Source organism: Cryptosporidium ubiquitum (assembly GCF_001865345.1).
Source record: "Cryptosporidium ubiquitum isolate 39726 chromosome Unknown contig_26, whole genome shotgun sequence".
NCBI lineage: Eukaryota > Apicomplexa > Conoidasida > Eucoccidiorida > Cryptosporidiidae > Cryptosporidium > Cryptosporidium ubiquitum.
Genome location: NW_021639832.1, coordinates 53,318 through 78,372, shown reverse-complemented (window position 1 = coordinate 78,372; position 25,055 = coordinate 53,318). Strand labels below are relative to the sequence as shown.

Here is a 25,055-nt window from a genome sequence, read left to right as displayed (position 1 = left end):
AGGTTACTATATTCATGTTTTTATCCTTTTTTTATCTATTAATTGATTAACATATATTAAAATTCGAATCTATCAAATTAAAGTAAGAAATAGTTTTGTCTATCTTAATATATTTATACTCTTTTTTCCTTGAATACCCAACACATTATTTAATATTTGGCCTAGTTGCGATTAAATCCCGTTTCCCATTTTCGAAGATATCTAGGAAGGCACGTTACGAGTAACATACAGTTCTTCCCTTAATTAACTTCTTATTTTCCATTCTTATCTGTCTTTTAGTTTTTCTCTTCTCTGTATCAGGTGAATTAGTTGTATTGTTATTTGCAATGGATGATTTTAGTATAATAATGTCGTCTTCAGAGTCTTCATCATTATTATCATCGTTTATATTAATTTGGTTAATTGGCTCAGCTAGTTTATTAAAATCTGAGCTTACAGTACTCTTGACGTTAGGTGGCATGTGACAGTATAACAATTTTCCAGACCAATAATCTCCCAGAATCATTCTACCAGCTTTGCTCCAGTCGGGAACTGCTCCTTTTCCTTGTTGAAACAGATGCCTAGTTTCACATAGTTTGTTTAGGAATTGAGTAGAATCAAATGTTTTTGGTACTTGGTAGCTGATTCTGTCAAAATAAGTCTGATAAAGTTGTGCAGAAATTCTTTCTCCAATTAATTGAATTGTATCCAGGAAACTACCTTTAAAATGGTCAATTGGAATAACTCCATTTATTAAAAGATGCTCCTTTGTGCTTGTAAATGAAGGCATAACTAAACCTGGGCAATCACATAAAGTAATGAAACCTTGATCCTTTTCCTCTTTATTATTTAAATGTGGAAGCTTTAGTCGAAGGGTCTGGAGATGCTTAGTTTTACCAGGGGTTCTACTTATTGAGGACTTCTGGCTTCCAAAAAGAGCATTAACAATCGATGATTTTCCGACATTTGGGAACCCAACCATACCTATTGTCAATTCTCCTGGGTTAAGTGGGTCCAATACTGCAAAATTGAAAACTTCTGAATCACTCTTTGCCTCGGTTTTATTCTTTAAACCACTATTAGAAATATTCGGATCCTCTTCTTCATATTCATCCTCTTCTTCCTCATACTCATCCTCTTCTTCCTCATACTCATCCTCTTCTTCCTCATATTCATCCTCTTCTTCCCCATCTTCCTCGTCCTCATAACCTACATCATCTTCACTCTCTTGAATATCTACTTGATCACCATCAACCTTTTTGAAACTCTCAATATTTTTATCGTCTTTAATGCCATCGCTATGATCAGTGGTAATTTCATTTATTTCTTCAGATTCTTCTTTTTTATTTAGGTATCTTTGTTTGGAAGCTTCGTAAACTTCAGAAGCTAATTCATAGAGCTTATACATTAATTGGTGAGTTGAAAGCACATCAAAATCATTAATGTTTTTTAGATTGAAATCTTCATTTATGTAGGCACCAAGATTATCCCTTTTATTTATTTCATTTAATGCAGAAAAAAAGTAAACTTTCAGGTTTGGAGCATTGTTTTTGAAATATAAAATCCATTGCTTTCTCAGTTCCAAATTAAGAAAATCGGCTTTGTTGAAAAGTAAAACAACTTTTTTTAAGGGGTCTATTTCATTAATATATTTTTCTAAATCAATATTTCTGAAAAACAGAGGATCTCTACTATCAATAATCTCAACGATTACGTGACTTCTCTCAATTGTTCTCCATAATTGTCTCCAAAATTCTAAATTCTTTTCAAATGGAGTCACAAATAACCCGGTTGATTCCTCTTCTTCTGCTATAGACTTTCTCCATGTTAAAAATGCTTCTTTTTCTAAGTTCTCCAAATATTCCATATTTGGTGCCTTTCTAGTTTTGCAATTTGGACCTACTAATATTAGTGGACGTCTCGGTATTGGTAGATTAATTACTTTTCCATCAAACACTTTCTCCTTTTTTAAAACCAAATTTCTACTGGATGTATTCATTTCATGTGAGGATATTATCTTTATTACTTTTTCTCCTTCAAAATTTTCTTGTGCTCTAAGAGAAGTTGACAGGTATTCATCTAAATCTGACATTTCTACGATACTTTTGTTATTCATTTTATTATAGTTGTCACAAATAACATCTAATAAGTGTTCTTTATCATTAGATACACCTTCGAATTTTTTTTGAGAAGAGTTCCATATTGCCTTACCTAGTTGGCCCTGATTTATTCCTTTCTTTCTTGAATTGAACTTTTTTCCACCACCTCCCATGTTTACTTTTTTAATATAATCTCTTTACTGCTATTCCAAAATATGCGAAGCTCCTTATTCTTCTTTTTCTAAGTTTTTTTTAACTTATGAATAAGGGTGGATATTTTCTTTAATATATTACTCCACTTGTCAAATTGACATTTATTATACAAAAGTGCCGCCAACTCAGTATTAATATTTAGAAAAATTTCGAAATAAAAAAACTACTTTTTTAACAATTCATTTTCAAAGCTTTTCTAAATTAACTTAAAAACTTATCTTAAGTATATATTCTTTTTTTTTTAAGTGCCTGATTTTTTTTCTGATATTTCTACATTGATTTGTTTTACATGCAATATAATACAATACCGGTACGTAATTACTTGCATTACATGAATATTTGCAAATGTAAATTTTCCAAATTATAAGTTTCCATGCATATATAATAAACAATTAAGATGAGTAAAACTAAAGTGGTTGTTTATAAATTATGAGTGATTGTATAACATATATTATATGTACATATAGTTTCTCTATAGCAGAAAATTTTTTTTTAAAAACCAGGGTTTAAAATTTTATCAAAGAAAAAGCGTTTCAGATAAATTAATGTGGACAACTTTGCATGCATACTGATAAATATTTTTTTCAAAAAATTCAGCAGAGTAGGTGGGATAGAGAGTTTTGAGGAGGAGCGGGTAAATGAAGTGGGAGAAAGTAAAGGAGAATTTTTTTTTTTCATTTGAACACAAAAAAAAGTGAGATTTGTGTGGTTTGAGCAGCAATAAAGCAAAATAATAGTTTTTCTTTTATTAAATGATCATTGGTGCCAAAAAATAAATTTAATAATTTACCCCTCATTTTCGGGAAATTTTTTACAGAGTAATAAGAGTAAATAAAGAGGGAAAACAAAATACAGTAGAAGTTATAAAGATTGGTAAATTTTTACAGATTTTGATGCCTTGGTGACTAACATTTTAACACATTACTCGGACTAAGAGATCAATAAAGAACTAGAAAAGTTTTGAAAACAAATTTAAAGAGATTTATTATTAGAGTAACATTAAAACTATATAATATTCAATTTTATTAACTAAAACGTAAAATTTTATCATGAATTTTAGTGGTAATAATAAACCTTTTGGAGGATTTGAGATGGAAGATATGAATGAATCTGGAGGATTTATGATTGATGGGAATGACAATTCTTTGCAACATAATAATGAAAGAAAACAAAATACAGGTGGTGAGCAGAAGCTGGCACCATTAAAAGTTGGTATGATTCTTCGATCATATAGTAATTTTGTAACTCAAAGCAGATTTCAGCTTTTTGATAAAGATATTAACTTATTTAAGCTGGTAGGATTTGTTAGAAATGTTGAGCAAGATGATTACCCACAAAGATTACGCTTTTATTTAGATGATGGTTCAGGATTAATTCTAATTGACTGGTTGGTAGATAACACTGGGACAAAGTATAAACAGGATCTGGTCAATTCTATACACGAAGGATGCTTTGTGAAAATTTTTGGAGAATTGACTTTAATGGTATCGGAGCCTTCAGTAAGAGCTTTTGTAGTGCGTCCATTGGTATGTACGGATGAGATTTCATTACATGATATTGATGTTGCAAGTTATATAGTTAGAAGTATATATGGAGGTTCTAATGATTCTGGAAAAGTACAAGCTACTAACTCTAACATAATGATTAACAAGCAAGGATCTATGAATTTTGGGAATTCGGGAGATCCTGTAAAGGAGTCTAATCAGAATGTTGTTTCCTCAATGTTTAACTTAAGTGGACAATTTGGAAATAATAACAATAACAACAATGGAGTTAATTCTAACAATTACGGGGGAAGCAACTATAGTAATGACCAAAATGTCCCAATGAATAAACCACCAATAAAGGTGGTTTCAGCCATTGCACCAAAATCTAATCATTTTAATTCCGGAGCTGCGATTCAAAACAATCCTTTGAAGTTGAGAGAAGTCATTTCTTCAATATTAGAACAGGCATCAAGTGAAGGTAGCCCAGAAATGACTATAGATGGGATATTTGATTCCTTGATTACAAGGGATGTTCATGTAACACAGGAAGAAATTAGAAATCAACTCAAGAATTTGGTTGGTGAGGCAAAAGTTTATCAGACTAACCCCCACACTTGGAGGGCAACAGGGTATTAGAATTTATCTCAAAAAAGTACGAGAATTCTTTCGCACAGTCTGAATTATATATGACCGAGAAAAAAAATGAGTTACCTTAAGTAAATATGTAGGAAAGCCAGGGTACCAAGTTATTCTCAAGTACACACAAATATCGGACAATATTTTGTTTGATTATTTTTCTCTAAATGCAAATAGACCATTAATAAGTGAGAAGATATGAAATTAAAATCATTTCAAAATTATTCATTATTTTCATTACCTATGGGAACTTACTGTATTTATATTTCGTTATCTTCCAGCCCCTCTACCAAAAAGTAACAAGCACATTCTTGCGCTCAATAGAAAAGAATTAGCTTTTAAGAAGGAAAGTTTCTGTATATATTTTGGCAAGATGCAGAAATCAATAACTTACTAAAAAGAGTAAGATTTGAATTCAATGAAAAAAAAAACAGAGAAAGTGGGAGGTTTTGAATTAACATGGTGGAGATCAAGAGGAGCAGAAGAGATCATCTCAAGTTCAGAACAAATGTTAACGGATGATACAAGATTATCAACTGGGTCAGATGCAGTAGATAAGGTATTTAACGGAGGTATTCCGAGAAGGATATTATTTGAGATTACGGTGAGTGATTTCTAAATACACCTTTTTGATTCCATTAACTTGTCTGTTATTTCTCTTTTTTTATTATATAGGGAGAAGCAGGAACAGGCAAAACTCAGTGGTGTTTGACATTAATAACTTCAGTGTTGCTAAGGAACGTGGATTTTACTAACTTTGGAAAATTTAAAGATGATATTGGGATTGTTTGTGTAATATATACAGAAAATGGAGTCTTTTCTAATGGTAGACTTTCTGAAATTCTCAAATCAAAATTGGAGTTTGAGTATTTGCGAGAAAATTCAAAAGACGGATTGGAAGACTATGAAGATATTCATTTGGATACTTTGACTAATAAATTAATGAATTATGTTAAAGTTTACAAAATAAGTACTTTGGAAGATTTACATATTTTTGTACAAAGGGTTATACCAGGTATTTGTTTAAATCACAGAATTGATGCAATCTTCATTGACTCTATAACAAATATATACCGTTCAAAAGTCTCCTTTTCAGAGAATAGTTCAGCTTCTACAAGCTTGATACAATTTTCAAATGCATTCAAAAGGATTTCTGTTGACTATAACTGTTGGCTTATAGTAACTAACCAAACTACAACAGAGATTAATGAATCACATATACTCTGGAATTATGGAATGGGTGGAATTGGTAGCAAACAAAAGCCAAGTTTAGGCCTTATTTGGTCAAATTCTGTTAATTGGAGAATATTCTTATCAAAAAAGATATCTTCTTGTTTAGGTAAAGATATGAATACAACATACAGAGAATTAAGAGTTGAACTTTCTTCAGAAATCCCAGAGATTAAGTAAGTTTAATAACATTTATATATAACAATTTCAAAAAAAAATAATAAATTGTATATGTAAAATAACTAATAGTAATTCTTAATTAACTAATTTATTCTATATTCTTAACAGACTACCTTTTTCTATACAGAAGAGAGGAATTACTGACCGAGAAATGAACAACTAACTGATTAAATAAAAACAGTTAGCTTGTTTTAAACTTAACCTGTTTTGTAAGAACTGGGATTATAGAGGAAGTAAGCTGGAGAATAAGGATCATCAGGTAATATATGTGAATCTTGAAAGGTATCCAAGAGATTATCCCCAAGAGATATCGTTTATTTATGGAGAATAATTCGTTCATAGTATTAAATGCAATCAAATAGATGACCCAGGTTTGTAACTTTTCACCAATTTTGGAGCTTAGAGGATAATAACTACTTCCAATATTGCTACTTGTTCTCAAGCTCATTATCAATGGATATATATATCCAAAAACCATACATCCAATAAATTTTACTATAAAAGAGGGAAATAACAAAATAATCCATTGTGGGACTTGGCCTATTAAAATAATTGCAACCAGAATCCAGTATTTGAATTTGTTTGACTTATTCATCATATTTTCTCCAATGAGTAAACAGTAAGCTCTCCAGCTTCTTGGAAGCCAACCAATAATCACATTGTTGTCTAACAAGTTCGCCATTATTTTAAATTGGCCTGAATTCTTTTCCTCGCCCTCATTATCCCCACAAACACTATCAGCACCACAAGTACTACTACTGCCAGAATTTAAGGAAAGATGTGGCATTGTGTTACTATGTAGCAATTCTGGTTTGATTGAGGATCTATTCTTAATCTTTCTTTTACTGATTAAATTAGTTTCTTCTAATTCACTACTAATGGAAGGAAGAGACTTTGTAATGTTCTTGGGATTTAAACTCGCAAGTAAATTAGGGGAGCTATTAGAAGTCTCACTTTGGTTATGCACATGGCTGAATAGAGATATCCCAAACAAATTATTTGAAATCCAGTCAATTATCGCTATCACATAGTTCCTTAATAATAATGAAAGTGATGGGTATTCATAAATAATTAGATTTTTTCCAGAAGATTTGGAACCTTTAATTATGTGATATTTACTATGGTGATTTTCGTCATTAATTCCGTCTACTTGGGAATAATCTTCTTCATCTTGGCCTTCGTAACCATATTTTTCATAATCCTCATTTCGATCTCCATTTTCATCATCTTTATCATCACCATAATCATCATCATCACCATCGTAATCATCATCATCACCATCATCACCATTATCATCAAGTCTCTGACAACTTCCACTGGAGCCAATACCAATATTAATCCTGGAGTCTTTGAATATTATCGAAAAACAGCTGTCATGATCTTGAATGAACTTTATCTGAAGTAATATATTCAAAACAACAACTGAAATGAGTAAATATTTCCAGTTCATGTTAATAGTTAAAATGAGAATATACTTTATTATATTGGCCGGAAACATGAAGATAGGTCTAAGAAACTGTATTAAGACAGATACAGGTTTATATTTACTTGCAAAAAAGACTAGTTTCAAATTTGAACTTGAAAAGTTATCAATAATATTCAATATTAATATATTTACTACTTTGAAATAACTGATTGTAATGCTTGAAATGTACTTAATACTGTTTCCAAGGATGTAATTTTGTAGAAAAAAGTAAATAAGCCATAAATTAAAGTAGTCAAGCCAACATTGCATTATTTTAATTTGTATAATTTCTTTTGCCATTGAACTTTGTGAATTTAATAGTGTTATAGAACTATTTGAATTCCGTGCTAAAGATGATCTTCTATATCTACTTCCAATACGACAGGAAATAGTTTCTAGTAGGCCTAAAATTATGTCAGTATTGTTATATTTTTCAAGTACTGAAATAACTCTGTTAATTTGTGTGTTTTTAAGGTAATATTCACCAGATAAAGAATTGTAAACTGAAATAATGGCTTTAATTATAGGTATCCAAAGAATCCAAGTACGTATTAAAACGGTTTCAAAGTAGAATTTAGGAAGAATTATACATAAAGGTAGGTAAATTGTGAAAATAAAAATCAAATATGGGGATAATACGAAAAGTGAATGACTTATTAAAATTGACCATTTCATGTGGTAATGCTTTCTGAATCTTTTTACTGACCTATATAACTTATTACCCACATAGATTAATATATACAGTATTATAATAGTTACTAGAATATATATCTTTTGTTGTAAAGTAATGAAATCGGCGATTCTAGATATGATCTTGTATACATTCTTGAAGAAAGAGACTAAATAGGAATTAAATTGAAAGAGCCAAGTTAATAATGAGGACAAAAATAAAATAAAATTGATGAAAAGCTCAACTAGAATCTCTGATACTTGTTTAATTGATTGGAAAAGCTTAATGAGGCGGAAAAATAATACATCTTCTCTGGATGTATTTGGACCTAAATCTTTAAATTTTTTCATCAAAAAGAAATAATTTAGCAATTTTTTAACCAAAGAAACTTGATTGTTTTTGACTTGCTATAGTCTTTTGTTTTAATTTTTTTAAAAGAATTTCCAGATTTCATCCAAGATTCCTTCAAATAAGCCCTCTACAAAAAAAAAACCAAGTCAAGCTCCCATTAACCAGTGGGTTTATAAATAAAGTATTGAGCCAGTGTTTCTCTAGCTTTTTTTCAGGAATTTGACGCTATTATATATATTTATTTATCTTATTCAATAACTAGTTGATATTTTGGCTTATTCAAGCTTAATCAGTATAATTTGGGCGGTATATGTGCAATAAATATTTTACACGTAAGCGAGGATGGAAAAAAAAAATGTTATGTGGGGAAATTGCATTTAAGAATTGACACACAAAAGTAAATTAAATTAACACATTAAAAAAAAACTAAATTAGGTTTTTTGAAATCTATTTTAAAGTAACTGAATTGAGGGTTTTTAGTTCTTCCAACAAATATTCCAATTGAGAACTAACAAGAAAAGTACTTGCTATTACCTCAAGTAATGATTTTGGGTCGCTATCTTTAATTGAATACATAGACTTATCAAGTAAAATGATTAAAAAACTAAATAATAGTAATTAATAAACTATTTTTATTATTAGAACTAAATCCTTTAAACGCCTTCAAGTTTTTAAATCAGGAAGGGTGACATAAAAGGGAGAAAAGGGAATTGAAGAAACTTTTGTTTTAATATATCCTTTGCATGCAATAAATTTATATTTATTTATTTATATTGAATATATACACATGCATGCATGTAAGAGTGTTTGCATGTGGTACATCTGACAATGGTTAGCACATGGTTGGTAATACTTTTGGTCCATTTGATATTTTCAACGACTTTCATAACAACATTTGCATTGGGGATTTTAATTAATGCAAGAATTAGGCAATACGCATTAATATGGATGACATGGTGCTTGTGGCTATTAGGTTCATTTCTATTTTCATTTGGGAGGGTAATGCTAGGGTTATATCACATATTTAGAATATCAGTAAACATTGTATTATTTATATGCTCTAGTTTGCTTTTAAGATTAAGTTCATGGATTAGAAGTTTTCATACAGCAAGAGATGAACTATATTATAGGTTGGAACAATCAAATAGTTATGATGAATGGTTTAGTATAGGAGCCAAATTGGATGAGATTTGTGGTGGAAATGAATGGAGAACAACAGAAGAGACAGATGATTACCAATGGATGTATTTGAAGGAGTATATATTTAGATTGAAAGAGGCAAGAAAAAGTAATAATTTAAAGAAATTAGTATTTCTTTTAAGATGGTGTTGTGATCGAAATTTTGCATCAATATCAAAACAAGCATTATATAATAAGGCGTTTTCTGGCACAAAAATTTTAATAGATGAATTTGAGGAGGAAATTGAGAATGTTTTAAAGTTTCTGACAATTTGTTCAAGATCTCAGGAACTTTCAATAGAGCTTGAAAATGCTTTAAACGATAAAACTTCATTTAAGCTTTCTTCAGATCAGGATTCAAGGTCAGGCTCAATAGAAAGACTGATTAGCTTCCCAAAACAGTCAAGCATTTATTCAAGTAATTCAGTTTTTGGTAAAGATGATGATTCTGTGGTATTTAACATTGAGGATGAAAATGAAGTTTTAGAAATTTCTGAAATAGAAAAGCTTTTAAAAGAAGATAAGGAGAATTCTAACGATGGTTCAGTTAAAGAAGAAACTAAAGATTTTTTTTCAATTAAAAATGAGCTAGAGCTTTCAAATCAACCAAAAATGAATAATAATATTTGTAATAATCAATACAATCACCAAATCTATCATCGAAATAATATTTCTCGTTCGCCTAGCAGAACATATTTGAAAAATAGAGACTTAATGAATACTTCAACTTCTTCTTTCTCAGACTTTAAAGAGGTTTTGATGAAGAACGTTTCAATCCAAACATGTGAGAAATGTTTGAGAAATGACGAAGAAAACAATACAGTACAAGATGAATATAACTCTAATACTGCTGAAGAATGCTATTGTAAAGAACAAGATAATGACATTCAGATTACTGATAATGATTATGATATTTGCAAAGAAGGAAATAGATGGAATTCAGACTGGGGATATTACTACGGGAATAAAGAAAAGAATAATTTAACGAGCTTTTGTAGCTTTGAAACTGGTACCGGATCAATTTTAAGAAATTCAAGAAATGAAAACACAATTGCAAGTAATAGTTTAATTCATTATTTGGAACTTTTAGGGCATTCAACAGGAAAAACTGCTTTATGCTTAAGTGGAGGAGGGGCTTTAGCAATGTATCATTTAGGTGTGGTTAAAGTTTTATTAGAGCAAAATATAATGCCAAAAATAATCAATGGAACAAGCGGAGGTTCAATAGTTGCGGCTCTACTAGCAACAAAAAGTAACGAGGAGATCTTAAATGAATATATTAAACCTACAGTTTCAAATATGCATGGTCATCGTTGGTTTCCTCCCCTATTAGATCAGATTCGACACTTCCTAGTAAAAGGATATATGATTGATCCAAAGGAATTTATTAAGACCTGCCAAACCTACTTTAAAAATTATACATTTTATGAAGCATATAAATTAACAGGAAGAATTGTAACAATAACAGTAAGTCCAACTCATGTTACTCCAGAATTTACTGAGCCATTAGTTTTAAATTGTGTAACTACTCCAGATATTTTACTTTGGAGTGCAGTTGCAGCTTCTTGTGCATTACCAGGATTAATGCCAGTAGCAGAGCTATTTGCAAAAGATAACCATACGAATAAAATTATCCGATATTTCCCTCCAGGAATGAAGTGGATGGATGGATCAATTTCTCAGGATATACCACATAAAGAGTTATCAACTTTATTTAATGTAAGACAATTCATTGTATCACAAGTAAATCCGCATCATGTTCCTTTTGTTTCAATCAATCCAATCAACACAAGCATTATTCATCCTGAACGTACATTTTTGCATAATGTTTTAAATTGGCTAACTTTGGATATTAAGTATAGGTATACTAAATTAGCAAAATTGAAATTGATTCCAAAATTATTCGGGAAAGATGTCAGCAATTTCTGGATGTTACAAGAAATTGAAGGACATGTTACCATTACTCCAAAGGTTTCTCTTTTTGACTGGTACAGATGTATTAATCACCCTTCATACGATGATATGCTTCATTTTATAACACAAGGTGAAAGAAGAACATGGCCGTATGTTATGAGAATAAAGCATATGAATTTTCTCGAAAAAGTTATCAAAGATACCATTCGAAACATTAAGCATGGTAATAAGAAAAAATAATTTATATTTGATTATTCTTAAATTAATATTATTTTCATTCAAATTTAATAATTATTATGGCTACAAGTATTGCATGCAATTTAACTTGCGAAATTTTTTTAGGCGCCAATTGTGGGAAAGTCATTAAAATAGATGACGTGTCAAATTAATAAAAATAGTTTGCATGTAATGTTACGTCAGAGAAAATATATTTACATGCAAGCTTGCAAATTTTGTGAATACAAATACAAAAATATTATCTTTAGTTTTAGTATTATAATTCGAATTTAATAAAAATTTTAATTTCTTTAAATAATTTTATTGATAAATTGAATATAGTGGTAACTGGTGAAGTGTGACAAAAAAGTTTAAAGACCTTTTTTGTTGCTAGTTAATTTGGATTCAAAATATCCATTTCATTTGCTAAGAATTTGGCAAAACGATGAATAATTTATATTAAAATGATTAAGTTTTCAGAGTCACATTCCATTTAAATGTGCTAGAGGAACTGTTTTAAACTCAACATCAAAAAAAACAAATCTCCATATTGTTTTAAAAAAAGGCAGGTTAACATGGATAATAGAGATTTAAAAAAAGAAATTTTGATAAATTAAAAAAAAAATGATTGAATCAAGTAAAATAAGCTCTAAACAAATAATTTAAGCATTAACTATAATTTTAAAAAAAATCTTAGTTAATGGGTTAGGCTCAAGAATAATAATATATAATAAATGCAATAATACCAATATAAATGTCATGGCGCCAAAGTATATTCTGACAATTTAACTCAAAAAAGTACTCTATCATTAAAAAAAAGATTCAAGGCTAAAATAATTACAGAAAGAAATAGCTTTGTACCTCTTTATGGTAATATTTTGAATTTTGAAGATATTTAGTTTATAGGTAAAACTCTGTAACTATTTGGAATTCTTACATAAGTTTATGAGAACACTGTAAAGCTAATCGAAGTAAAGTAGAGAAAAACAGAAAAAATTAATTAATATGAGAAATGGATTTTGAGTCAAAAGATAGGTGGGTTCTACTTGGAGGAATAGCTTCAGAGTGCGAGGAGATTTTGCTCAAGAAAATTGGTTATTCTTTTTGGCTTAGTGATCTAAATAAGTTCATTAATCAAACCCAAAAGGAAGAGTCTGAAAAAGATGAACAAAACATTAGTTTGTACTCTTTTAAGGAAAGCGTCTGGACTGGATTGTTAAGAATTTCTGATGGAATCAAATTTGATTCCTTTGTCGAAACTGAAAGTACTTTCAGTGAAGAGTTGGTTAATTTGTTTCCTCAAATAAGGGAAGAAGAATTAGAAAGGAATCGAAAAATACGAGTAAAGGTATATATATGGTATAATTTTGGCCTAAATTTAATAACAAGTTATAATTGCAAAAGAGGCATTTTAACTTTAAGTAATAATGCAGCAAATTATGAAGTTCTATCACATTTAAAGAGTACATTTTCTATACATTTAGATGAAAGAAGAAAACCACTTTTGGATTTATTTAGAAAATTAATTCTTCAAGGAAATATATTCACTGATCTAACTATACCCAATACCTTGGATTGCAAATATCAATACAAAACTGAACAGAAAAAACAGGTTTACAAGGCATTTGAAAGTTTTTGTTACTCAAAATGCAAAGTTATTAATTGTATTGAACACTTGGAATTTAATTCGGATCTGATCAATTCCTTATCAATTAGAAATCTTATGAATTATCTCAGTAATGAATTAATTTCTATTGGTAAATCTACTAATCATGATAATGAATGTCAAAGTAACGTTATTACATCTGCTTTAAGAAACGAAGGATTTAATTATCAATATTTAAATAGCAAAATACCAGTTGAAATTTGGTGGAGTATTTTTGATTTTCTTGATGATCATTCTCTTACCCAAATTTGTTTCTTAAGTAAGTCGCTCAACTTTATTTGGTTAACATATCATAGAAATGCTTTACTTCCACATCAGAGAAAATCAGTAACCTGGTTATTAGAACGTGAATCACATTCTGGAAAAGGTCATTGGTTATTTGAAAGCCCTATCAGATTTCTAACTTCTTCTGATGATGTATTTAAATACCTATCTGTTTGGCATTATTTAACAATAAAAGACTTATCTCAGGTCCTTCAACCTGAAAATTTGGGAAAAATCATTTGGGACCAAAATAAAAACTATTTAATGGGAGCTAAAATTCATCCCAAAAACTTTGACAACCAAATTTCTCAAATGATTTTTCAAAAAAACTCTAATATTGCTCTGTATATTAACCATACAAATAAAACCATTCATCTAGGTTTTAATCCAAAATCACAATTTGAGTTCAAAAATGAAGAGTATTCTCAAACTAAAGGAGGAATATTCTGTGATGAACCAGGACTTGGAAAAACTCTTACAATATTGTCACTTATTAGCAAAACATCAAATAAAGTTTCTGATATTCACAAAATTTCGGGAACTTCATACTTTGAATATCCCTTTGGAGTTACTCATTTGCTTTATCAAATTAATAATAAAGATCCAAAAATTAACTTTATTATTAGTAATCAAAGTCCTCCTCTAAAACTGGTTGATCTATCTATAGAAAATAACACTTTAAACAAAAACACAGACCTTATTTCAACTGGAGCTACATTAATTATTGTACCAAACCACCTTATTCAACACTGGATTGAGGAAATCAAAAAGTGGTACAAAACTGATGTTATTACTACTACTACTACTACTACTACTAACAATATAAACTCTTCAAAATCTAAAATTAAAAGAATATACTCTAATCAATCCAACAAAAAAAACTCTATTAAAGAAACAGGAATTGATCATTCTAATCATGATATTCTCATCTATTTATTTGATGACCCCTCTAAAGATCATGTTATGGAGCCAAATATCTTAGCTAAAGCTCAAATTGTTATATTATCATACAGAATGCTTACTAAACAATTTCAATTATGTAAAGTTAAACAAAATTACAAAAGAGTTTTTACTAAAAGTACTCGAGAACAAAATTGTGATCTTGAAAATTTTAAAGATCCTTTTTTTAGACAAGAAATGAGTCCAATCCTAAGAATTAAATGGCTTAGATTAATTATTGATGAAGGCCATAATATTGGTAGTTCTGAAATCTCTTCAACTTTATATCAACAATTTATATTCAAAATAAAATCCGAATTTAAATGGATTATGTCTGGTACTCCTTTACCTATTTCTATCATCAAATCACTGAATACAAATATTCCAAATATCTTAAAATTCTTACAATTACCTATAATTTGTGATAAAACACGTAATTATGAACAAGAATATATAAGAAATTCAACAAGATCTTATATTAAACATCTTCATTGTAATGATAATCAAGCTTTAATACAATCTCAAATACATTGTTTTAATCATTCTAATAATTATTCAATCTTTAAATTGACTTGCAAATCTTTTAATGGAAAGCTTTCACCTATTGGAATATTTACAATCATTACTCAAATTGGTTCAATTATTGTATTTAATCAGAAAAATCAATGTTTACGTAATTATCTTCCTATTTTAATTGGCCCTATTAAAAAAGTTATACAACCTTATATTGATAATGAATTTTATATATATAATATCCTTTGTGAGTTAACACAAAGAAATCTATTTTGTACATATTTTAGTCAAGATAATGTTGATTCTTTATTACATCCTAATAATTTTAATTATCGTCAAGAAGTTATTTGGAATTTTAGATTTGCTTCTATACTTGGATTTACTATGAATATTAAAGATTTTATTTTGGATGATAATAAATTGGAACTTATTAAAAATATGAATTTATCAATTCCATATATTTCTGTTTCAATTAAAGATATACAAGAATTACGATTAATGCTTGAAAATAATCATCCAAATTATGAAAATGATCATTTTTATCCATTAGAATCATTTTCTAGAATGGAATTTGTACTGGATTATTTTACTAATATAAAATTATCATCACCACAATCTAATTCAATGAATTATTATAAATGTGATTCATGTAGTGATATAATTTTATTTCCTTTAATTATTCCATGTCCTAAATTACATCTTGTATGTACTTATTGTATAATGAAAAAACATGGTTATAATCCAATTCAAGTTGATCTTAATTTTTCAAATATTGAAGTTAATAATAAAAATATTAATCTAAAGAAGAAATTATATTGGCCTAAAAGAGGACCTATAAATTTTTGTATAGTTTGTGGAGAAGATATCAAAATTAATTCTGACTTTTTTGATAGACTTCAAGTACCTATTCAAATTTCTTATATTGAATTAAAAAGTAACAATTCTGAATTAAATACAAATTTTAATGCAAATTTAATTTCAAACTCAACAGATTTTAATATTCCACTATTTAATTTTCCATTAATTTCTCAACTAAGAACATTATTAACCAAAAATTATAAATCTAATGAAATTGAAGAAAATTTATTTCAATTATATCAGAAATTTACAGATATTACTATTAATAATATTAATAATTATCTTTATAATTATATTCATTCTTTTGGTGATTCATTATTACCTTTTAATTATATTTATCAAAATATTCCTTTTATATCAATTGGATTAATTTCTTTATCAAGTTCAAAATTGAGATATATATTACATTGTATTTTAAAAGATATTCAAGAAAATCCAAAAACAAAGATTATGGTAGTTTCTAGTTTATGGCAACAATTGGACTTTTTATATTATACTTTAACCATTTTATTTAATATAGGAGCTTGTAGATATTATCCACATATACCAAAATCAGAATTACAGAAATCTATTATAAATTTTAAAAAAGATTTTGAAGATATAAATAAGAATCATTTTCCAGTTCTTTTATTAAGTATTGATATTGGATCTCATGGTCTTGATTTATCTTGTGTATCAAATTTATATATTTTAGATCCAATTTCAGATGAATCAATAGAAAATCAGACAATTTCTAGAGCATATAGAATCAGATCAAATAAAATTCCATTATCTTGTTTTGTTAAAGTTAAATATTGTCTTATTCAAGATACTTTTGAAGATATACTTTATGATTATATTCAATATAAGAGATTTATTTGTCAAAATAATAATTCTAAATCATCATGTTTTTCTTCAAACAATAATAATATCAATAAGAGCAAAAGTAATGTATTAAAAGAAGATGATCTTGATAAGGTAAAAATATCCAGTAAAAAAAAAAAAAGAAGTTCATTATCTTCTTCTTATGGTGGTAACTCTCATATTAGAAAAAAGATGAAGATAGATTCCAATAGTAAATCAATTGAGGAATATAATGATAAAATTATAGATCTTGATTTAAACGATAAGAATAAACCAGAATCAGATTTTTTAGATTTAGATCCTACCCAATTGTTATTAAGGATCTTTCTTAAATAAAAAAATAAAATAAAATAAATATATTACAATTTGATTATTTAATTACCAATAGAATTATATCATATAATTTTCATATCTTTTTAAATCTACCTCTAGATGCTATTCTTGCTTTTGTCTTAAGCTTATCTTCCATCCTATAAACTTCTTGAATCTTTTTATTATTGTATCTAACATGTTCCAAAAATTCTTGACGATCTTTTTCTTTATATTCCAGAAAACCAAGATCTTCTTTTCTTGACCTTAACTCATTCTCATATTTACTCCTATCACTCATTAATCTCTGTTGAATTCTTCTTCCACCACGTACTGCTGCTAATCCTCTAATATGACCCCTAGATTTTGAAGTTATTAAATGAATATTATTTTCACCAATAGTTTTATTTCCAGATGTATGACTTTGTATTGGAAATTGATTCATACTTTCTTTTATCATTCTTTGACCTTGAACAAAGCTATAATATTCTTCTTGTGGATCATCCTCTTGTTGTAACCTTTCATGTATTGGTAAAAATGATTTAGGAATCTTAGATTTTCTAGATTGAGAACCATTCAAGATTTTCCTAGATGGACTAATATTATAATGAATTCTATCCATATATTCTTTCTTTTTATTGATTGATTCCTGATAATTCTTTAATGAATCATAATAACTCTTCCATGTCTTTTCAATCCCTTCTCCTCTATATAGATTTCTCTCTGGATTATATAGCTCACTTAAATCATATTCTATCTTGAGCTCTGGGCCAGTATAGGAATTCATACCTTGTAATAACATTTTACTTAATTCATTATCTTTTGTAATATTAGTCATATCACTTGTTTTTTGTAGAGTTTCAATATTATGAAAATCTAAATAATCAGTTGATTCATGATATGCAAATGAAGAGATTTGACCACTTTGTGGAGGTTGAATAACATTTCCTTGTTTGAGTGTATTTTCCTCATTCCTTTCATTCTTTATTTGATTATAATGAATCTCCAAATCCTTCATTAATGACTCCAAATCTTGCTCCTTATTTTGGAAATCCATATCAAAAGATGTTTCTTCTAAATATTTTTGTACTCCAATTTCTTTAGTTTCATGATTTTTTCTTTCTCTATCATTTTCCCATAAATACCTATCATCATTATCACTATTATCATCTAATTCATCAAAATAAGCTTCTAATTTGGAATCTGCTGGTACATTTGTAATATTTCTTACCATTGCAATTCCTCTATTACTAACAATTGCCTTAATTACATTTTCTTGTCTTAAGGTTGAAGTTGATAATCCTTTTGCTTTTTGAAAAAATGTCTTTTTTACATTATCTTCTTTTGATTCATTCTTATTAGAAGATGAATTTTCACTAAAAAGTAGAAACTGATTTTTAAATGATTGAGCTATTGGTAATTCTTCTAATATCCACGGAAATTTGATTGGTATTTTATTCAAATCCGTTACTATTTGTAATGATGAATTTACATTACCTTGAGATTTTTTGCTTTTTGAATCAGTTGTAGTATCATCATGAACAGAACTTTCATCCTTTTGTAATGCTAATGTATTTAAAGCTTCTAAATTTGTGTATCTTTTACCCATTCTTCCTGCTGATGGGAGCTGAGTAAATTGTCTAAATATGATTGATTCCTTATTTATTTTGTCCTTACTATATACACCTAAAGCCTTTTCTTCATCAAAAGTTTGATAATCCAACTTAGTTCCAATACTTGGGAGTAACTTTGATGACCAAGATGGTGCCTTTTCCAATAAACTGTCTTTTTCTAATTCTTGAGATAGCTGAACTAGAGGGCTTCTATCAAAAATATGTTTATTACTCTTAAAGTTACCTACTAATGATGACAAGTTTGAATCTACTCCAGCTCCAACAATATCATATAATGATGTTCCATCTCTTCTGGTAGTTGAAAAACCCATTGATACATGAGAAATAGTAGATACAAAGAGTGGATATGCAGACAATTGCCTGTCCAATTGAGTTTCTCCTTTCACATGCATAGAAACATTATCATAATTCATTTCATACTTTTTTGATTGCATCCTATCTAGAAACTTTATTACAAACTCTGCAGCTTTTGCCTCAGTTACAAAATCCTTGAATGTAGAATCACCAATATTCATTTCACCAGTTTCACTTCCTTCAATTATGTTCCAATCCTTAATCATTCCATTGATTCCTCTTTTAATCTTTAAATCCTTCTTTTTGTTTTTCGCTTTATCATTTACTCTAGATGAGTACTTTTTACTAATTATAACAGCAAACTCTTCTACTGATTTTCCATCACGTTTTGGAGCCTCAATTGCTCCTGGAACTAAATTGAGCATTTTATATGACTTTGGAGCTTTTTGACATGAGCTTCTAGCTGATTCCAATATACTGGTGGAGGAGTTTATAGCTTTATTTACTCTACTCCGAGTTACTAACTTCATTCTCTGAAACTCCTCCAGCGTAAATAATTCTTTTTCAGCGGACATTTTTATCTATTGTTTCTGACTCTATTCTTTAAAAATTTAAATATTTGAATTATGTTATAATTTCGAATTAATTGGCCCGCAATTACAAATGCATGCAAATTTGTTAGGTGAAGTAATAATTCCAAGTGCCCCAGATTAATTATTACTTTCTCTCACTTTTGAGTTTCAAGTTGATTTCTTTTCACACAACCTTGAGCAATTTCGTGATTCTATTCTGCTAGTACATATAATATTCATCATTCAATGGCAAGTTATACAGAATCTGTTTGAATTTTAACAAGAATTGTCACCTAATTAATGTTTTATTGCAAAATGTAATTTATGATTTTTTTTTTTCTCACCCACAAACCTTTTTTGACATAAAATCTATTTATAATGACGCGCGCGCGCCACTTACGTGTCAATAATTGAATTAAATGCATGCAAAACCTCATAAATAAAGAAAATTAGTGGATTCAGCAAAGATTAGAAACCAATGAATTAAAATATTGACAAAAAAAAACTTTTAATAAAAAGAAGTTGAACAAAATGAAGTGGAGAATGATCATGGACATAAAGATGAGAATAAGTAATAGTAAATTTCTAAACAAAAAAAAATTAAAATGATATATAGTCATTGAGATAACACTATAATCCTATATATAGGTGAAAAATGGCTGATTAGTTTTTGTTAATTAAATAGTAAGTGGTGCTGAGCGGATTAAAAAAGGCATTAGTTAATATGAAAATATTTGTGAACACCAAATTGGAAAGTTGATTTTTTGTTATTATGACTTCTTCTTTGTCTTTTATTATTAGTACGATTGCTCTCAGTTTGACTTGACTTCTCTTTGACCTTATTTGTGTCTTTTTTAAATCTTAAAGAGTTTTCTGTTACGTTTTTAAGTTGATCGGAATTCGTTCTACTTAGAGACGAAAAATGGTTTTTGGTTGAGTTAAAACTAAATTGAGTCGTTTTTAATTTTTCAGAAATATCTTCACTGATTCCCTCCGATTGAGTCAATGCCTGGTTATTTTCACAAAGTTCTCTAGGAATTGTCTTATGTACTAGATTTGAGTTAAAGGTATTAATTAACTCAGACTCAACTAAATCAATAACATCACTATAAAGTCTCCAGAATGACATGAGTTGAATAGAAGAACATACTTTCTCGGATTTTGGAACGACTTTTTTAATTAAGGAACCATGAGAAAAGTCCATGAAAGGAGTATTGGCAGAAGTATGATAAATAGTTTCTGAGTTTGCTTCACTTTCATCATTTAAAAAGAATTTGATAAAGTTATTTTTCAACGGCTCAAAATTCTTCTTAAACCCTCCTGATATATTTCGATTACGAACATTGCCTTCATCATAATCATAGTATCCAAGTTTTCCAACTGAATTAGCATTGACAAATTTAGTATATATGCAATTCTGAAAAACAATAAATATGTAAATAAACATAGTTAGAGTCCCTTGTTTAAGAATCATTTGTTTTCATTATACTCTTTTTTTTAAAAAAATTGATTAATTTGGGTAAAAAATTAATTTTCAATTAATTACTTTTATTATCAATATTTCATTACAATATAATTCTATAGTGTAGTAGAACTGAAGAAAAAATATTGGTTTTCTATTACTACCAATATTTAAGAACCAATATAACTCCCATAAAAATTCAGATATAGTAATCAGTAATTAAATAAACCGAGTTGATCTTTTTTATTTTTATTTTTTCTCTATTTTTAATGCCGGTATAAGGTACCGGATTTAAAGGCGCCATATTTTAAAATAATTTATTAAGATAAAAACTATTCAAGGAGGAAAAAAAAAAAATTGGAGTTTGCAAGCAAAAAATAAAAAAGTTAAGCCAAGTGGGTGATTGGGTTTTGTTTGATTTCTTGTGTGATTAGATTTCTCTGAACATTAGGACTTAGAATCACTCTATTAATGTGAAGAGGATTTTAAACTTAATTATATAATTAGAGGTAAAGAAGATAAGATTTGCACAATCAAGTGGAAAGTAGACGAAAATATGATCAAAAAAAAGTAAACTAATATAAATAGTCCAATATGCAAAGTGCTTCAAACTATTCAAAGAAGCTGGCTTCTGGTCCAGGAGCAAATATCTACCACGATGATAGAATTAGTAGATTAAGCCAGAGACTAAATAGTATTCACAATGGATTAGATATAGACAGATCTGCAAAACATCATGATAAGTTAGCAGAGATGGAAGCTAACATGAAAAGATTTGAAGAGGAAATAAACAGAAAGTACGATGAAGGAATGAGAAAGGTTAACGAATTAAAAAGTACTTTAATGAGTTTAAAATCAGAAAATAGAGAGGTATATTCGTCATACTATACAGATCAAGAAATTAAGACTAATTCTATGGAAAACCAAAACTACTTGAATTCTAAAAGTGAGATTTTAAATGTAGAAAGGCGTCTTAATGAACTACTTCAAAGTGAAATATTTAGTAGAAAGTCAATGGAACAAAGGCTTATTGAAATTATTGATGACAGAATGGAACGTCTTAGAAACGAAATCTCCAAAAAGGATATTGAAAGAGAAGAATTGGATTCTTGTGTTAAGAGATTTGTAGAAGTAGATATTGTTCGTCTTGGTAATGCAATTAAAAATGAAGTTGAAAAGTGTCAAACTATTGAGAACAATTTATTATCTCAATTAAAAGAAGAAATTGAAAGACTTAATTGCCTGATTAATGATGAAGTTAATACAAGACAGCAATCTATTGATACTTTATTGGATCTTATGGAAAATTTGGTACAGCAAATCACTATTGACACCAGAAATGAACGATCAGAGAGACAAAATTCTGAAGATACATTACTCAAACTTCTTGAGGAATCTCTGAATAGAATTCAACAAGCTACATCAAACATCATCAAACTCTGAATTGTGTCTTTTCCTATGAATTACTATTTATTATCTCACTTAATACAATACTACTATTTAATATATATTTATTTCAGATATTTATACCCACTAATTAATTACTACTCTAATACACTCTTTTTGTCCGTCCATGTTTTATTCTCTTTGCTTAATGTCATATAATTTCTTATACTTAATATTATTTGAACTTTGTTTAATTTTGCATGTTTTGGCGGCAACTATAGTGGCTACATGTAATAATAATACTAGGGGGAAAATAAAAGAATAAATACCCATATTTGTGATCATAAAAAACTTAAAAAAAAAAAATAACTAGGAATAGGATATTTGTTTGAGCTAAGGGTTCTAAAGTTAACTATTATTTAGGGAAAAAATGGTAGTTATTGTGGACCAGACTAAAGCCAATTCCCTCTTTCTTATTATAGCAGGCTTGGGAGGAATATCTAGCATTTGTCGTTCAGACTATAATCTTCCTCTATTCATATTTGTTTGGTGGAGCTACTTTAATTTTCCTGAGAGTCAGAAGTCACGCCAACAGAGGTTTATTCGCAGGTTTATTCTACTTTCATGTTTACAAGATATCATTTACATACTTTATTGGTCTCCCTTGTGGTTTTCTATGCAATGGAAAACTAATGAACCTTCCACTTTTGGGAGTCACATATTGATCATCATTATTGCAGTCATCAACTTATTTCTAAAGTTAATTACTTTATTCGTTCTAAAAGGAGGGACAGGTTTTGCTTCAAACCAAGTTATTGTATATAACAACTATTAGTTATAATTAAACTTTGATATAACTTATCTACCTAAACACAAAGTACCTGGCTACCTATTTTTGTTACTCATAGTATAAGTCAGATCAAATAGGTTTTATTAATTATAATTTTATTATAAGGTTCACTTTGCATACAAATTTATTACCATAAGAATAAATAAAAGAAAACTTAAGGGAGGGTAAATATTTGTGGAAAAAACGTAATTAATTTAAAACCTAAAAGGAAATTTAAATCCACACTTCCTAGAATTCTATTAAGAAGTTATAATTCGTCTTTAATTTTAGATGAAGAAAACTCTTGATCATCTTCATGATCTGGAATATCATCTTCATGATCTGGAATATCATTTTCATGATCTTCTGGAATTGGAGCATTATCTCCCATCTTAGAGCCAATAAGTGATTGCAACATCTTAAGAATTTCCTCCATACCTGCAAGATCCCCTCCCTCCTCTCTCTCTGCTTTATGAGCAAATACATCAAACATGCTTCTACTTCCATCATCAATGTCTCCAAGTCCAGAGTTACCCATTAGAGAAATAAGTCTTTGAATCATATCATCTGAAATTTCAACATCATCATTTGGATTGTTGTCATCAGTTTCAAAATCGTCATGATCAAACTCATTTTCTTCATCAGAATTCTCAGGTCTTTCATTTTCACCAAATAACTCAGTACACTTTTCACTGGATAAATCATAATCCTTGTCATGTACTCCAACAAAAATATCGTGTGGATATTTGAAAACGTCTCCATAATCTGCCAATATTGATTGAATATAAACAATATGGTTGGATCTTACAAAATCTATAGGTATTGAAGAAGATTTCGGATCTTCTGCTTTTGCATCTTTTCTAGTATTATATACATCTACTAATTGATGATAAGCATCCGTAATTGCGTCCTGAATTTCCTGGGATCTTAGTGAAAAAATAATCTTCTTTACAGAGAGCTCATTCTCATTTGACATGTCAACCCCAAAGATGACAAGCTTGTCAGGATCACCGGTAATAACCTCAGCATTTTCCTCTTTAATCTGTTTGATCTCTTCTTTATCTATCACTCCATCACCGTTCTTATCATTTTGAGACAAAAAGCTGTTGACTTTAATAAATAGCTCTTTTGATAAGTTATAGTAATTTGTCAAGTAATAATAGTCCTCAACGTTCAAATATCCATCTTTGTCAGAATCCACCTCTTTAAATAATTCTTGATAAAACTTCTCCAACTCTAATTTTTCCTTAGAAGAAGCCTCATCATCCCCAGAAATAAAATGGTTGACAAATTCTTCACTCGATATCTTCCCATCCTTATCCTTATCCAAAATCTTAAATTCAGCCTCAACTTCTTTTAAGCTGGATCTTTCTGATACAAATCTTATCCACTTTGTTAATTCATCCTTATCCAAAACTCCGTCTTTATTCAAATCAATAATCCCAAGAAGAGTGTTAAATCTCTCCAAAATTACCTCCTCACTTACTGTCATTGTTTTAAGCCATTCATCATACATTTTCTTATCTGAAACCAATTTTAACAAATCAGGGCTCTCATTAATCCCATGTACAAACCCTACAAAAATCAATACTATCAAAACCAAAAATACTGATAAAATTGAATTTAAAGACCTCATTTTCTTTATTAACTTTTTTGTTATTTTAATATCTTCTCTTAAAGTCTAAAACTTATCTTTTGGTAATTACTAATTAATCTACCAATTTCTTCTACCTGGGCACTTTAATAACTCAGAAATTATAATTATTGATTATCAATTAATTTCCCCAAGTTAAAAAAAATATAAATCTTCGGAACCCCATTTGCTTTTTTCCCATCAAATCTTTCCCCCTTGATATGACACTAATAT

At 28.7% G+C, this 25,055-nt stretch overlaps 11 protein-coding genes across 11 annotated transcripts; 6 read left to right on the top strand and 5 right to left on the bottom strand.

Annotated features, from left to right (window-relative positions):
• Positions 1-214: 214 nt before the first annotated feature.
• Positions 215-2,251, bottom strand: cubi_00784 (YjeQ GTPase; the record flags this gene model as incomplete). Its single annotated transcript, XM_029017797.1, has 1 exon — positions 215-2,251. The coding sequence occupies one exon, from the start codon at positions 2,249-2,251 to the stop codon at positions 215-217; it is 2,037 nt and encodes a 678-aa protein (XP_028873241.1).
• A 1,089-nt stretch (positions 2,252-3,340) lies between these two features.
• On the top strand, positions 3,341-4,414 carry cubi_00783 (replication protein; the record flags this gene model as incomplete). Its single annotated transcript, XM_029017796.1, has 1 exon — positions 3,341-4,414. The coding sequence occupies one exon, from the start codon at positions 3,341-3,343 to the stop codon at positions 4,412-4,414; it is 1,074 nt and encodes a 357-aa protein (XP_028873240.1).
• Positions 4,415-4,832: 418 nt separating this feature from the next.
• cubi_00782 (uncharacterized protein) lies at positions 4,833-5,824 on the top strand (the record flags this gene model as incomplete). The annotated part of the gene is made up of 2 exons (XM_029017795.1): positions 4,833-5,018; positions 5,090-5,824. The coding sequence occupies 2 exons, from the start codon at positions 4,833-4,835 to the stop codon at positions 5,822-5,824; spliced, it is 921 nt and encodes a 306-aa protein (XP_028873239.1).
• Positions 5,825-6,005: 181 nt separating this feature from the next.
• cubi_00781 (uncharacterized protein) lies at positions 6,006-7,964 on the bottom strand (the record flags this gene model as incomplete). Its single annotated transcript, XM_029017794.1, has 1 exon — positions 6,006-7,964. One exon carries the CDS (start codon positions 7,962-7,964, stop codon positions 6,006-6,008), a length of 1,959 nt encoding a protein of 652 aa, XP_028873238.1.
• A 1,294-nt stretch (positions 7,965-9,258) lies between these two features.
• Positions 9,259-11,643, top strand: cubi_00780 (uncharacterized protein; the record flags this gene model as incomplete). The annotated part of the gene is made up of 1 exon (XM_029017793.1): positions 9,259-11,643. One exon carries the CDS (start codon positions 9,259-9,261, stop codon positions 11,641-11,643), a length of 2,385 nt encoding a protein of 794 aa, XP_028873237.1.
• Positions 11,644-12,631: 988 nt separating this feature from the next.
• On the top strand, positions 12,632-17,038 carry cubi_00779 (uncharacterized protein; the record flags this gene model as incomplete). The annotated part of the gene is made up of 1 exon (XM_029017792.1): positions 12,632-17,038. The coding sequence occupies one exon, from the start codon at positions 12,632-12,634 to the stop codon at positions 17,036-17,038; it is 4,407 nt and encodes a 1,468-aa protein (XP_028873236.1).
• Positions 17,039-17,108: 70 nt separating this feature from the next.
• On the bottom strand, positions 17,109-19,514 carry cubi_00778 (uncharacterized protein; the record flags this gene model as incomplete). The annotated part of the gene is made up of 1 exon (XM_029017791.1): positions 17,109-19,514. One exon carries the CDS (start codon positions 19,512-19,514, stop codon positions 17,109-17,111), a length of 2,406 nt encoding a protein of 801 aa, XP_028873235.1.
• Positions 19,515-20,226: 712 nt separating this feature from the next.
• Positions 20,227-20,985, bottom strand: cubi_00777 (uncharacterized protein; the record flags this gene model as incomplete). The annotated part of the gene is made up of 1 exon (XM_029017790.1): positions 20,227-20,985. One exon carries the CDS (start codon positions 20,983-20,985, stop codon positions 20,227-20,229), a length of 759 nt encoding a protein of 252 aa, XP_028873234.1.
• A 582-nt stretch (positions 20,986-21,567) lies between these two features.
• On the top strand, positions 21,568-22,416 carry cubi_00776 (uncharacterized protein; the record flags this gene model as incomplete). The annotated part of the gene is made up of 1 exon (XM_029017789.1): positions 21,568-22,416. One exon carries the CDS (start codon positions 21,568-21,570, stop codon positions 22,414-22,416), a length of 849 nt encoding a protein of 282 aa, XP_028873233.1.
• A 373-nt stretch (positions 22,417-22,789) lies between these two features.
• cubi_00775 (uncharacterized protein) lies at positions 22,790-23,194 on the top strand (the record flags this gene model as incomplete). Its single annotated transcript, XM_029017788.1, has 1 exon — positions 22,790-23,194. The coding sequence occupies one exon, from the start codon at positions 22,790-22,792 to the stop codon at positions 23,192-23,194; it is 405 nt and encodes a 134-aa protein (XP_028873232.1).
• A 262-nt stretch (positions 23,195-23,456) lies between these two features.
• cubi_00774 (membrane-associated calcum-binding protein) lies at positions 23,457-24,824 on the bottom strand (the record flags this gene model as incomplete). The annotated part of the gene is made up of 1 exon (XM_029017787.1): positions 23,457-24,824. One exon carries the CDS (start codon positions 24,822-24,824, stop codon positions 23,457-23,459), a length of 1,368 nt encoding a protein of 455 aa, XP_028873231.1.
• Between the last annotated feature and the right edge of the window lie 231 nt (positions 24,825-25,055).